This window comes from Penaeus monodon, chromosome 2 (genome assembly GCF_015228065.2).
Source record: "Penaeus monodon isolate SGIC_2016 chromosome 2, NSTDA_Pmon_1, whole genome shotgun sequence".
Taxonomy (NCBI): Eukaryota; Metazoa; Arthropoda; class Malacostraca; order Decapoda; family Penaeidae; genus Penaeus; species Penaeus monodon.
Genome location: NC_051387.1, coordinates 54,342,924 through 54,357,923, shown reverse-complemented (window position 1 = coordinate 54,357,923; position 15,000 = coordinate 54,342,924). Strand labels below are relative to the sequence as shown.

Sequence of the window (15,000 nt, the reverse complement as noted above, 5' to 3'; positions counted from 1 at the left end):
AAAGAAGAAAAGGCGAATAAGAATAAGAATAAGCACAAGGAGAAGCCGACGCAAGAAACAGCCGGCGTGGGCTGTTCCAATTCCGCCCCGACGTCTGGCCCGCTCCGGCCGCCAGCTTTCGCTAGGATCTTGGCAGATTTACAGCCGAATTCATAAAAGAACCAGAGACAGGTATCAGGCCGCCGGTCCCCCGTTACTTGTAAATATATTCGTTAGAGAACAAGAAAAAAGAAGAAGAAGAAAAGGCCATACGTGAGGAAAATGGATTACCATTTTGGGGGGTTTGTTTGTTTGTTTTTGTTTTTTTTTTTTTTGGTAAAACAATTCGAGCCGAGGAGTTGGGGAATTTAATGCTTGTTCCAGCCGCCACGCGCAGGCACAAGTAAAGGCATCAGGTGGGAGTAATTGGAAGGCAATGGGGGACCTTCTATCAGAACCTATATTTAGATCACCTGATTTCTCAGAAGTCGAATCATTATCAAATCACTGGGTTTCGTATTTATTGTTTTTATCTTTTATCTTTGGCACTTCTAGTTTCTAGACTTCATCATGGAGTCCAACTTGATGCCGAGACGAGAGAGGAAATTAAAGACAGAGGAGAAAGATAGATATAAATAGATACAAACTAATCCGAACAGAAAAGACCCCCCCAAAAAAAAAAAAAAAAAAAAAAAAAATCCCAAATCACAGCAGATGATGGGACGCCCCTGAGAAAACCCAGCGAAAACCCTGAGCCAGCCCTGGGCAACCCTTAGATAACCCTGAGACATCCCTTTTCCTACCCCCCCCCCCTCCTTCCCAACCATTCTCTATTCCCCGCTACGCACATCCCCCTCCCCCTTCTTACCCCTCCCCCCTAGGAGACCTAGAGGGAGAGGAGAGGGGGAGAGGAGAGAGGGAGAGGAGAGGGGGAGAGGAGAAGGGAGAGGAGAGGGGGAGAGGAGAGAGAGAGGGAGAGGAGAGGAGAGGGGAGAGGAAGGGGGAGAGGGAAGGGGGAGAGGAGAGAGGGAGAGGAGAGGGGGAGAGAGGGGGGGAGGGGAAAAAGTTAAGAATTTTTCTAATTATATTTGGCATTCCTTTAACGAGTGTTGGTGTGCTTAAGAGCGTTAGTTCAATAAAATTCTTAGCTCTGTATAAAAAAAAACGTATTTTTACTTAGTTTTGCCTTTTAATTCATGGGAGGAATTTTAGGCATGTGACTAGATGATTCCAGGTGCGACGGACAACGACCTAATACGTGCGGCGATACGAAGGGGAATTCTGAAGATCCACAAAATGCGCCGGGGAGACTGGACCGCCCTGAGCCGATTAGAGAGAGAGAGAGAGAGAGAGAGAGAGAGAGAGAGAGAGAGAGAGAGAGAGAGAGAGAGAGAGAGAGAGATAGAATATAGAGACAACAAACCAACGGCATCATCCGCATATCCCCAAACGCCCACAACCACACTCCCCTCCCCCCCTCTCACCCTTCCCCCTAACTCCCCCTTCCCCAAACAAACGCGAAAGGCCGCCCGCACAAACAGACCCCTCCCCCCCGCCCCCGCCCCCAAGCGAAGTCTTACTACGCGCTAATGTGAGCAAAGCTACGCGCTCGTCGTGGGCGGCCGCCACTCCCCTGGTCTACTTTAAGGCGCACTCAAATGTCACTCGAGAGGGGGCAAAAACCGACGTCCAGTCGCCCTCCACTTAACACCTGCTTATGACAACCACTGCTCGTAATCTTCTGTCGTTCCTCATAATGTCTTCGGTACGTGGTGCTCACGCACTTCTTCGTCCCTTCCAACTTAACACTCTGCTTTCTCCTCCACTCTCTAATTCTACTCTTCACCTCCCCTTCCCTTTCTCTTTCCTTCCACTTCTCTTCTTCTTCTTCCTCCTCCTCCCTCCTCCCTCCTACCTCCTCCCCTCCGCTCCCCCTTCCCCTCTCTCTCTCCTCCTCCTCCTCCCTCCATCCTCTCCTCTCCTTCCACCACCACCACCACCACCACCTCCCCCATCCCCATCTCCATCCCCCATCCCCCATCTCCATCCCCCTCCTCCTCCCCCTCTCCTCTTCCTTCTTCGCCTCCTTGCCCACACTCTATTCTTCCTCTTCCGCTCTTTGCTGCTCGTTTCCAGGACAAGGGAGATGAAACAAAAGCCCCTACGCCCTATTCGCACGCAACCACTTATTCGCACATCGATTATCGTGGCTGCTCGCCTGTACAGATACATACAAGACTTTTAATCATTTGCATTTTCAATTATCTATCTTGTCTATATATCTGTTTTCTCACCCAAGAAGGCTAAACACATAAGATACAGGAAGATGGAAGATGAGGGGAGTGGTGGGAGAGTGGTGGGGGAGTGGTGGGAGAGTGGTGGGGGAGTGGGGGAGAGTGGGGGGAGTGAGGAGTGTGGAGGAGTGGTGGGGAGGTGGGGGGAGGGGGGAGTGTGGGAGGTGGGGAGGGGAGAGGATGGGGGGGGGGAAGGGAGAAGGAAGGAGAGGAGGAGGAGGAGGAGAGAGAGAGGGAGGAAGGAGGAGATGAGGAGGAGGAGGGGGAGGAGGTAGGAGGAGGGAGGAGGAGGAGAGGAGGGAGGAGGAGGAGGAGGAGGAGGAGGAGGAGAGAGGAGGAGGAGGAGAGAGAGGAGGAGGAGGAGGAGGAGGAGGAGGAGGAGGAGAAAGAAGAGAAGGAGAAGAAGGAGAAGGAGGAGGAGGAGGAGAAGAAGAAGGAGGAGGTTTAAAAAGAAGAAAAAAAGAAAGGAAAAAGAAAAAAAGGAAGAAGAAGGAAGAGGAAGAGGAAGAAGAAAGAAGGAAGAAGGAATAGGAGACGAGGAGGAAGGAAGCGGAAGAGAAGAGGGCGGTGGTCGCGGTTCAGGAGGCGATCGGGCCTCAGTCGAAGACACAACGTAAATCCCACCTGACGTAATTGCCTTTTGTTTTTACCCTCCACCCCCATCCTCCCCCCAACCCCCACCCCAAGCCCCGTCCCCCACCCCCATCCTCCACCCCAACCCCCATCCCCATCCTCCACCCCGTTCCCCCACCCCCATCCTCCACCCTAACCCCCATCCCCCATCCTCTACCCCATTCCCCCACCCCCATCCTCCACCCCAACACCCCCATCCCCCCCAAAAGGATCTGTATCCAACCGAATCCGAGATCGACGCGATACAGGATAGTCGCCATTCCGGGATTGTTGCAGGTCCAGGATAACTGTGTGTGTGTGTGTGTGTGTGTGTGTGTGTGTGTGTGTGTGTGGTGTGTGTGTGTGTGTGTGTGTGTGTGTGTGTGTGTGTGTGTGTGTGTGGTGTGCGTGTGGTGCGTGTGCGATGTAACGTGTGCGTGTACGTGTAGTTGCGTATACGGGCTGTTGTGGGACGCGCGCGCCAGTGGATTCGGAACAGGTGGGGTCCGGCAGTCTATGCAAAGGTCTCTCGAGAGACGGGTGGGAAAGCGGAGAGCGTGAGAGAGAGAGTAATGGAGAGGGAGGAGAAGCGGAAGGGAGAGGGGGAGGTCAGGTAAAGGAGTGGGAAAGGAAAGGACGCGTGAAAGGAGGTGATGGATGAGGGGAGAGGGAGATGGATGAGGGGAGGGGGAGATGGATGAGGAGGGAGGAAACAGGTAATAGGAGGGGGATGGATAAAAGATGAGGGGAAAGGGAGATGGATGAGATATAAGGGGAAAGGGAGATGGATGAGAAATGAAGAGAGGAAGAGGAAGAGGAAGAGGGAGAGGGAGAGGGAGAAGGAGAGGGAGAGGGAGAGGGAGAGGGGGAGGAGGGGTGAACAAGGAGACAGATAGACGAGAAAGGAGGGGGCAGGAATAGGAATGACGAAAAGGGGGAAATAGGTAAGACGAAAAGGGAAATGGAAAAGGAAGCAGAAGGGAAGGAGCGTGAATACGAAGCTCGAAAAGGAAAGAAACCAAACAGATGAGCTGAAAGCGGAATAGGGGGGGAGGAGAGGCGCTTAAAAAAAAAAAAAAAAACAGGACAGCCAAAAGGAGAGGGAAGAGGGGAAGGGCGAAGAAGTAAATGGGAGAGGAGTCAGCCTGGAAAAGGAGAGGCGAGGTGAGGTGGGGGAGGGGGAGTGGTAGGGGGGTCTGAAAAGACGTTGGAGGGAGGGGGAGGAGGGGGAGGAGGGGAACGGGGTGTCCACCTGGCATCTTCCAGACAAACAGCTGCGTCTGCAAGGTTCGTTCCCGGGACAACTTTGCCGTCTTCCTCCTTTTCCCTTTCTTCGTGTCTCCCTACCCTCTTTCTCTCTCTCACCCTTCCTTCCTATCTCCCTCTATTTCTTCTCCTTCCCCCCCCCCCTGTATTCCCTCTTTTTCTCCCTAACCCCCTTTTCTCCCTCTATTCCTTCTTTCTCCCTCACCATATTTCTTCCTTCTTCTCTACCCTTATTCCTACCTCCTTTCGCTCTCTCTTTCCTTCTTTTCTCCTATTCCTTCTACTTTTTCTCTCATTCCTTTTTTCTTTTCTCTTCCTCTACTCCTTCTCATTTCTCCCTCACACCTTCCCTCTTCTCCCTCATACATTTTTTCTCTCTATTCTCTCTCTTTTCCCTCCTCCAATTCCTCTTTTTTTCTATTTTTCCTTCCTATATTTTCTATTCCTTTCTCCTATTCACATTTCGCCCTTCTTCCTCTTCTTCCCGTCTACCTCCTTCCTTACTCCATTTTTCTTAAACACGCGTTTCCTTCTCTCTCTCTTACTTCCCCTTTCCTCTTCTCTCCTCTTTCCCCTTCCCTCTTTTCGCCTCCTTCCCACCTCTGTTATTACCAATATCCGTCCGCACTCTTCTGCTGCTCAAGTTATAAAAAAAGGGAACAGACGTAAAACAACAAAGCAATACAGGTTTATATGGGAACGCAGCATCAAAACAAAAACAAGTAAAACAAGAGAGTATATATATATATATAAAAACAAACATTTTTCATACTGTAATAACTTTAAATAACTGGCAAGAACAAAACCAGGGACCAACAAAGAAATAACAACACGCTGAACAAATCCCATGATAAAACTAACCTCCCCTCTTCTCCCCATCCTCCCCCTCTCCCCTCCCCAGGCCCATCTCCTCGCCTCTCCACCCCTCCCCTCCACTCCCCACCCTTCCCCAGACCCCTCCTCTCCTCGCCTCCCTTCCCCTCCCCTCCCCTCCCCACCATGTACACCTGTTTACCAAGGTGTGCCGAGCATCCAGAACACCAGGAAATAGTTCCTCGCTTCTTTCTTTCTTTTTTTTCATTTTCTCTCCCACCCCCTCATCTTTCATTTATACAGGAAATAGCATTAATAGCATACTACGATGTTTCGCCCCTCTCTCCCCTCCCTCTCTCTCTCTCTCTCTCTCTCTCTCTCTCTCTCTCTCTCTCTCTCTCTCTCTCTCTCTCTCTCTCTCTCTCTCTCTCTCTCTCTCTCTCTCCTTTCCTTCCTTCCGACCCTTCCTTCCTCTCTCCCTCCGACTGATTTTGCAACCGTCCGCTCACTTAATCCTAATCCTACCCCTCTATCCCCACTCCCCCACCACGAGGGAAAACAGCAGACCAGTTATATATCTGCCCCCTCTCCTTCCCTCTCCCTCTCCCTCTCCCTCCTTCATCCTCTCCCTCTCCGTCACCCCTCACCCCGCTCCCCTCACCCAGCTCCCCTGTCTCATCTCTCCTCTCCCCTTTCCCCGCTCTCCTCTTTCATCCTCCTCCTCTTTCTCCTTCAATTTCCAATAATCGGGATATCTTAAGGTCCCACCCACGATTATCTCTTCCCTCCTTTCTCTTTCCTTCCTCCTCCTCTGTGTCCATCCATCTACAGTATCTACGGTTTCTAACTTCCCTCTTCTCGCCCGCTTTCTTCCTTCTTCTCTCTTCCTCCTCTTTCAACCTACTCCTCTTCCTCTTCCTCCTTCATTTCCACCCTCCTCAATAAACACACAAACACATACCTAATACCTTTAGCTCAACCTAATTCTCTTTTTCCTTCCTAATCCTTCTCCTCCTCCCTCTCCTCTTCCTCCTCCTCCTCCTCCTCTCCACCGCCCTTAATCGCCCCATACACGGCTGGGGGGAGGAGGAGGAGGAGGAGGAGGAGGAGGAGGAGGAGGAGGAGGAGGAGGAGGAGGAGGAGGAGGAGGAGGAGGAGGAGGAGAAGGAGGAGGAGGAGGAGGAGGAGGAGGAGGAGGAGGAGGAGGAGGAGGAGGAGGAGGAGGAGGAGGAGGAGGAGGAGGAGGAGGAGGAGACGAAGAAGCGGATGAAAAAGAGAAAGTGAAAAAGGAGGAAGAGGAAGAGGAAGAGGAAGAGGAAGAGGAAGAGAAAAAGGATGAGCTGTAGTAAGCGGCGGCTGTGTCGTGGGGGGTGCGGGCGGGCCGTCCAGCCACCCAGCCGCGAAAGGGCGTGAGGTCAACGGGTGCACCTGGATCATGGCGCAGCGAGAGGCGATCGAGGATGGGGCCTGGATCATGGCGCAGCGAGAGGCGATCGAGGATGCGGGGGTGGGCGGGGGATCGTGCAAGGGTGGGCGGGGGTGGGAGTGAGTTCGGGGAGGTGGGTGGAGGGTAGACAGAGGAGGGGAGGTGGATGAAGGGAATGGGATGGGGGGGGGGGAGAGGGAAAGAAGCGATGGAGGGGAATGCGAAGGGGGGCCGGGGGGGATGCAATGGGGGATGGGGAGGTGGGAGATTACGAGAGTCGGATGGACGGGGACGGGGAGAGGGGGGGGAAGGGAGAGGATGGAAGATAGGGAGGAAGAGGGTAAGAGGGAAGAGGATGGAAGAAAGGGGAGAGGGAAAGTCGAAGGGGAAGGGGAAGGGGAAGGGAAGGGGGAGGGGAAAGGAGATGGGGTAAGGAGAAAGGGATAGGGGAGAGGGGAAAGGGGAAGGGGTAAGGGAGAGGGGAAGGGAAGAGGGAATAGGGGAAAAGGAAAGGGAATGGGAAAGGAAAGGGAAAGGGAAAGGGTAAAGGGGAAGGGGGAAGGGAGAGGGGAAGGGAAAGAGGCAAATATAAGTGAAAAGAAGGAAGAAGGGTATGATGGAAGACATGAAGGGGGAAAGAGGGAAGCGAAGCAAGGAGAGATGACAGGAAGGATGGAGGGAAGGAGGGAAGAAAGGAGGATCGAAAGGAGGAAACATGGGAAGGAGCAAAAGACGGAAGATAGAAAAGATGGAAGACAAAAAAGAGGGAAGGAAGGATGGAAGGAAGGAAGGATGGAAGGAAGAAAAAGGAAGGAAGGAAGGAAGGAAGGAAGGAAGGAACTAGGGAAAGAGGGAAAGAAAGAAGGAAAAACAGACTTATTGAGCAAAGAGAAAGGAAATCTTAGACTTATTCAGATCCAAAGGCAGGTAAAAACACAAAAGAAAAAGTGAAGAACAGAAAAAGGTGAACAGAGAAGGATGAAAATGAAAAATACCAAAAAAATATATATATTGAAAAAGGAAAGAAAAAAAAATGCAAGAAAAAATATAACCAGATAAAAAACATTTAAGAGAAAGGAAAGAACTTGAAAATAAATACCCACAAGACACCACAACAGCAACGTTTATGCCTTTTTACACAACACCAGCGGCAAATTTGCCTCTTATACCTATCCTTAAACACTCTACCCGAAGAATGAAAAACATATTCACCACAAGATCAATAAAGCCTTAATGTGGCATCAACGATAATTTGAATACCATTGTCTTCAATTCATCAAGCTACCCAATACAAGGTTTCCTCACATTCAGGGATTGTAAAGAGACAATTCAATGTTTTTGTCCACATGCAAACATGGCACGATTTTCAAAGACGGCAATTCATCTTTTCAGGTATTCCACCAATTCAGCTCATTCTATCCCAGTCACACAGGAATCTCAGGCCTGGTCATAGGAGGCAGGCGGTAATTCTTGCTCACCTTCATGGCCCCTTCGCATAAACTGAGGCTCTGCTAAGAAATGACTTTCATTCAGTGAGAGGGACCATGATTATTTAAATCACTGTAGTTCTTTGATACATCATTAGTAACTTGAGTTTTCTCTGCAGAAGTTTTGTTCATTGCCAGATATCTTTTATTAATTACCCAATCCTTTGTTTTAGTAAATGATCTACATTGCCTTTACAAAGTCATGACAGTAATACACTAAAAATATTTTCCAAAACAGCTGTTGAGCTTGCACACTAAAAGACAAATAACCAGGCCTGAATTGATTCCCATCACTCTGCTCTCATGACAAGACACCTCAAATTAACAATAATGTATACTGGCACTGCAATAACATTATCTTCTTGCTATAATGAGTAAACAAAAATGAAAGAGCTACTTACCCTGCCAACATTGTGTAGAGAAGGACTCCCAAACTCCATATATCGCAGGCTGCATCATATCCTTGCTTTTTTAATACCTCTGGAGCCACAAAGTTTGCAGTATAACAGGGGGTCATGAGCAGGCCATTCTCTGCACGGAGCTGCTTTGCAAATCCAAAGTCACATATCCTTAAGGATTCTGGACTTCCTGAGATGTCTGCATACATTATATTTGAGGGTTTTAGGTCCCTGTGCACAACCTGGAACAAAAAAATTATGATATTAAATATATTGTGAAAACATTAACCAGTTGCCATTACCAATATTGCGGGATGATATTCATGAAGACCTTTTTAAAAATTTCCTTTCCATATTTAAAAAGATATAATAATGTTTAGAATTTGAGAAACCAGCTATTAACCCAACTCTGTGAGTTTACTTTATTCATTGTTTTTACACATAGATGGCTATACTTGTACTAAGTCACCAATAAGCCAATGGTGATTAATGCAATTAAAAGTACCCTCAACTTCTTAGCAGAATGATAAATGGAAGCAAATTACCTAAAAACACAAACAATGGTAGAAGCAAATCAGACAAACAGCATGTTATAAAGGTTGCAAAATGAACAGCACCTCAATGACCATCTTTTATAGCAGTGCTATTATTTTTTCTATGCTAATACTGTCCAAGCTATGAAACTTATGTATTTACACATTACAATTTTGAAAACTTACAATTATGAGCCTTTGAAACTTACACGCAACAGTCTTTAAAACTTGCATCCATCAGCCTACAAAACTAAAATCCACATACATCAACACTGCCTGAACCAACCTCTCTAAGACTTAAATCCATCAGCTTTGGAATCCCTAAATCTACGAGACACAGAAGGCAACTCACCCCATTCTGGTGCAGGTACTGGACGGCGCGGGTTAGAGTCAGCAACACGGCTGAGGCTTCCCTTTCTGAGAAGAACTTCTGGCGAAGGATTTTGTCTAAGAGCTCCCCCCCAGTCATCATCTCCATTACCAGGTACACATGCGAGTCATCTTCATATACCTGGTGATAAATTTAAGATAAATCAATAAGATCATAATCATGAGTATCTATCAAAGAATGCATGAAAATTCAAGTCCTGCAAACTGGAAGAAAATGAAAAATAAAGCATAAAACCACAACCATGCATAACTTTTCAGTAAATAAAAAATAAGAAGCAAAACATGGACACATTCACAAATGTTCTGTTATAAGACCTTGATTTCAACTTTACCTTCAAAAAGCATAAATACAGTTGAGCATTCCATGAAATACTTTTATTTGGCCTACTGAAGCTGTAACAGTAACAAAATGTTTATCCCCAAGCACAAGATAAATAAACAAATAAGTATATAAATGAATAATAAAAAAAAAAAAATAAAAAAAAATAAATAAATAAAAAAAAAAAAAAAAAAAAAAAAAAAAAAAAAAATATATATATATATATATATATATATATATATATATATATATATATATATATATATATATATATATATAAACAATAACCAAAGCATAGTTTATCAAGCTGAATTTGCTTCCTAATACACATTAATAAGTAAAGATGAACCACATTCTTAAGCCAATAAAGCAGGGAGTGCATGTGTACTGTGGTTTTGTTTCATTATCTTTGTTTACACATAGATGGCTTCACAAGGGCACAGTCACTGAGCCTACTTAAACTAACCTATTTACCAAAGTCCTGGAATTTTTGTAAAGAATTTTCTTTTTTTTTCCTTTTTCTTTACTTACATTATTGATATGTTATATGGAAAACAGTCTAAATAGAAAAAACAAAGAGTATATCAAAATCTAATGAAAGTTAGAAAAAATGAGAAGGAAATGTTATATGGAAAACAATTCTAGTTTACACATATCAATTTCCCCAAGCATAAACCTCATTTACTTTTCCAGGAACTGCCTCTTACCAGTTCTACATATAATATGCTATCAAAGCCTACCATACTACCTAAGGTGTTATAATGAAGTTATAACATATCAAAAAATCAGAAAGAAAGATTTACTGAACAGTAATCAATCAATGACTAATTTATTCATAATTCTGCCAAATCAAAAACAGCTTGATGATGACCACAGAAATTGTAAAATAAAATTATTTCTTAATATTTATCTGACAGAGAAAATTGCATGAACTAAACTAAAACACATTAAAAGCCTCAAAAAATAAATAAATAAATAAATAAAAAATAAAAAATACAGCATATGGGAAAAATTCAACTTGATGGTTTGGAATCTCGAGTTAAAACAAATTGGCTTGAAAAAATAACAATTGATCCCTCTGTGATAAAAAATACATATAGTGTGTAGAAGTCTTATCCTGTCCTAACCAATCTAATTCAGTTATTATGTGAGCTTTAATGCATATTTCTCACAAAGCATTTCAGTAAATACCAAATATTTGCAAGGAAAAACAGATATGTCTTACAATATGCATTTCACTATAACTTTGACAATCTTTATAATCTAACACTAATACAAGACCTTATTGCTAAAGATTGCAAAGGGATAACAAAACTCAACTTGCACTTCTCAAGAATATAAATGCTATAACAATATTCATGACATCCCTATTTTGCAAAACAAAATTTTGACATGTTTAAACATGTAACACTGCAACAGTGCCTGCAACATGCCCCAAAACAGACAAGAAAGAAAGAAAGAAAGAAAACAAGAAAGAAAACAAGAAAATAAGAGAGAAGAAAAACACATCAACTCACATCTCTTAAAGATATAATGTTGGGATGATGCCCGTATCTGTAGAGTATCTCGATCTCCTCCTGGCAATCTCTGGTCTTCTTGGGAATGACTTTGACGGCGTACTCTATCCTGGTGGAGCGGTGCATGCAGCGCCGGCACACGCTGTAGCTTCCCCGGCCGATTTCCTCGCACAGAAGGTACTCGTCATGAATGCTATTGGGTTTAACTCCAGATAATCTCTGTGCAAATAATAAAAAAAAATCAGTATGATTGATATAATACTTGCCAAAGGACAGAATGATGATGTGCATTTTTTTTTATTTTTTTATTTTTTTTTACTTCTCTGGATCTAACATATCTTCTGGTATACTTTAAAAAAATTAAATAAAAAAATAATAACAACAATTCAGAAAAAAAGATAGGTGTATCTATCAATTAATAAATCAATAAATATGCAAACAATAGCAATAACTATAGCAAAATCATATTGAATTGTACAAACCTTGCTTAGAGGTGATGATTTTTCTATAGCATGTGACTGTATCATTTCTATACCATCTAACTGGTCTTCTAATAAGAACGGTGCCACAAAACTGAATCCTTTGAACAACTGGTGAGCATTGGCACTAGGTGGCACTCCTGGCGAGTCTGTGGGATAAAAAGAATGGTTTAGATATTTGTTTATGTCCATACATGGCACTGCATGTTATGCTTTAATATTGTACATGACACTAAATAATCCATCTATATTCAATTCTAATAATAAGTGTCTGTTTAGAATTAGTTGTTATTTAAACCTCTCTAATCAATCTAAAAATCACATGTCTTTGATAAAGTTAACTAGCTTACAGCCTAAACTTGACGTATACAACAGTGGATGACCATGGAACTTTCCAATATGCTGACCATATCTAAAATCATACTAAGATTAACAACAGAACACTCACCTCTAGATTTCCCAAAACAAGAATATAAACACCAAATCCAATAAACGTTTTCTTTCCTCTCTTAATCAATAATGTTAACCTCTATTTCCAATTCAAAAGATAAGGTATCTTGGTCATACTGACATAAGCTACAAACATGCAACAAATCTAGCAAAAAAGGTAAAACAATTATCATACATAAATGGAGTTAAGAATCCATTATAATTCCTTTAAATCCTTCAGAAAATAACATGAAATACTGGAGCTGATTAACTAGATAATCATTCTAATAAGTTTGTACAGCTACAACTTTGACATCAGTAACACAGCTTTTATAACAAACAAAATATTCAGTTCAGTATTTGTTTCAAAAACTCACTCATGACCCTAATACTTTGAACTTTAAGTAACTTCTATAACACTAAGAATAAAGTATCTGAATTTGAATTTGAAATCATTTCTGGGCAACTTCAAACAAGTTCATTTTTTTAGAATAGGTGTAGGTTCATATCTTTTAAAGAAACACTAATTTCTTGCATACAGGGTACAAATTGGACAACTAAAGTGTGTGGAGCTTAATCAGTAAATGAATACTTCTCCATTAAAAATAAAAATATTAATTGCCATGCATCAATCAAACAACCAACAGGAAAAAAATATATATACCAAGCGCCAACCAAAAGAAACAGGAAAGAAACAATGAAAAGCCATGAAATTTTTTTAAAAATCCATATCACAAACCTCTTGGTGTCCTTGTGGTGAATTCTTGATCAAAGTAGAATGTATCATCTGCTTTTGAAACTGCAGGTTTGAAAGGCGGTTCGCAATCCTTATTATATAATTTGACCCAGTCAATGGACGCAAAGAAGGGATGACGCTTCAGTTCCTCCACTCCCTCCGGACCTGCAGAAATAAGGCATGTGAAGATAAATTAAGAAAAAGTGATAACAGTAACAAATCTGAAATCAAGAGTCCAAGATCAATAAAAGATGATAGCCACCATCAAATTTTCCTCATAGTGCAAAGATAAATCATTTTGTTAATGTAAAACATTGTCACGGAATTCATGCCCCTGTACACATTCATATCCTTGGTCTTAGCCTAAACCCATTTCATTACCATTCTAAAGCTTCCTAGGGATTCATTTCCTTTGAAGATGTAATCTACTTACAGCCAATTCAGTGAATATATATGTTTTGGGTTTTGAGGCAGAGGTACTAGTTTGAGAAAAGGGGCTTGGGGATTTTTACTATAGTCTTTAATTTAATTATCATTTGCTTTTGTCATTATGTACTTGATCTTATTAGGTTCATAAAAATCATAGAAAACCACCTGTACAGAGTGAAATATAAACATATATCAATCCCCTGAACTAAACAAAAAAACAGAAAATTTGTATAATGATTTCAGTTCTACCTAAGAAAATAATGAAACATATAGTAAATATCAAAAGAGCAATGAAATGGTAAACAAATAACTTGTAAGATACAGGCCTACAGAGAATAATAAAATATATTTAGTTTAAAAATATCAACAAATAAATAAAAACTGATGAGCTTAGGCACCACAATCTAGACAACAACTTGTATCTAGAATGCTACCTTTTTTAATAAATGCTTTCATCACTTAGGAAATTCTTGCTCACATTCTAGAAGTGGTTATTTCAGAGATGAAAATTATATAAACTCAGTGTACACAGAATTACAAAAGAACGCAAAAACTGTAAATATATTGCCTGCAACAATTTACAGATATATATTTTGACACCTAATCTGAACCTTTTTTCATGATCAGGTTTTATAAGATTAAAAGTATTTACAGGATTATATTTCATTCAAAAGCTATACAAATTCTGTATCCATCTACCAAGAAGTACTTTAAGCAAAATGACTTCAGGCTAAACATATTCAATATCCATTCCCTGTCTTGATTCCTCACTTGAAACTCTTGATTTCAAAAAGTGAGAATTACACCTCATTCTACCAACATCAGGTCAATAACTCATATCTGGCAGAGACCAATGATGACCCTGCTAATCATCCAACTCCAAAAAATTAAGAGAATCCTCTTTTTATTAATTTTCTGGCTGAGAGAACAAACCGAATCCTCACGCACCTGCACCTAATCTGTTTGCCGGATTTCTCTTGAAGAGCGCTCGGAGGAGAGACTGGGCCTCTGGACTCAGGTACGGTGGCATTCCTAGTTTTGCTTTCAAAATTAGGGTCATGGTCTCTTTCCTGTTAGCTCCTTGGAATGGTAGTGCACCTGTTAACATCTCAAACTGGAAGAAAATTAAATAATGATAATGGAATGTGTATATTACAGAAAATACAGATATAATGCATCAGTAGAATTCAAATCTATCAAAAGTTAAAGTCTGTACATGATACTTTAACAATTATCTATTTTACTTAATATGCTAATCTACAAAATTTTACAAAAATATTGCTTCTGTAAACTTAGTTAACAATAACAGATATATATACTTTTTAAAATCTATTCTAGAACACTTGATAAATAAATTAGCTTGCAGAATGATAAAGGAGTCTCCATGTCCTCCAGCCTTTGACATTAAAATCTTTAGTCCTCTGAAACCTTAACCTTAACAACAATTTAATACCAAAAGCTACATTATAACAAAAACTGTAGTTAAGTATATAGAGCAGTGTTGTCTTTCAAGCTCCCTAATTCCAGGCTGAGATGTATATATAGCGTGTTTCCACTGCAGATTATATGATGAGACAACAATACAAAAATGCCCCCCCCCCCCCCAAATCTGAAGTAAGTGACAGACTGGGAAGAGGATACTAAGAACTCAATCAGTTCTGTGCAGAACTGCTTTATTTGTAAAAGCTTTTTGGTTCCTCAATCAGTTTTGTACATAAGGAGATGAAGTACAAAGGCCTACTTTTTATAAGAAAAAATGTAACAATACTATCTATATGTTTCATTGCACTCTCTCAATCACATAAATGAACAAACAAGTTTATTGGTTAAGAAAAAGAAAGAAAGAAAGAAAAAAAAACATTATATAGTATGCCCACACACCTATATGACTGC

The 15,000-nt window shown here is 42.2% G+C and overlaps 1 protein-coding gene across 1 annotated transcript in view; it reads right to left on the bottom strand.

The window, feature by feature from the left end:
- LOC119583873 (ribosomal protein S6 kinase alpha-2-like) overlaps positions 1 to 15,000 on the bottom strand; it is a gene marked incomplete in the record, with an annotated part of 44,477 nt that overhangs the window by 21,741 nt on the left and 7,736 nt on the right. The window contains 6 exon segments of the mRNA XM_037932600.1: positions 8,279 to 8,517; positions 9,161 to 9,319; positions 11,035 to 11,253; positions 11,517 to 11,662; positions 12,682 to 12,843; positions 14,056 to 14,221. Of these exon segments, the coding sequence (XP_037788528.1) occupies positions 8,279 to 8,517; positions 9,161 to 9,319; positions 11,035 to 11,253; positions 11,517 to 11,662; positions 12,682 to 12,843; positions 14,056 to 14,221 (1,091 nt within the window).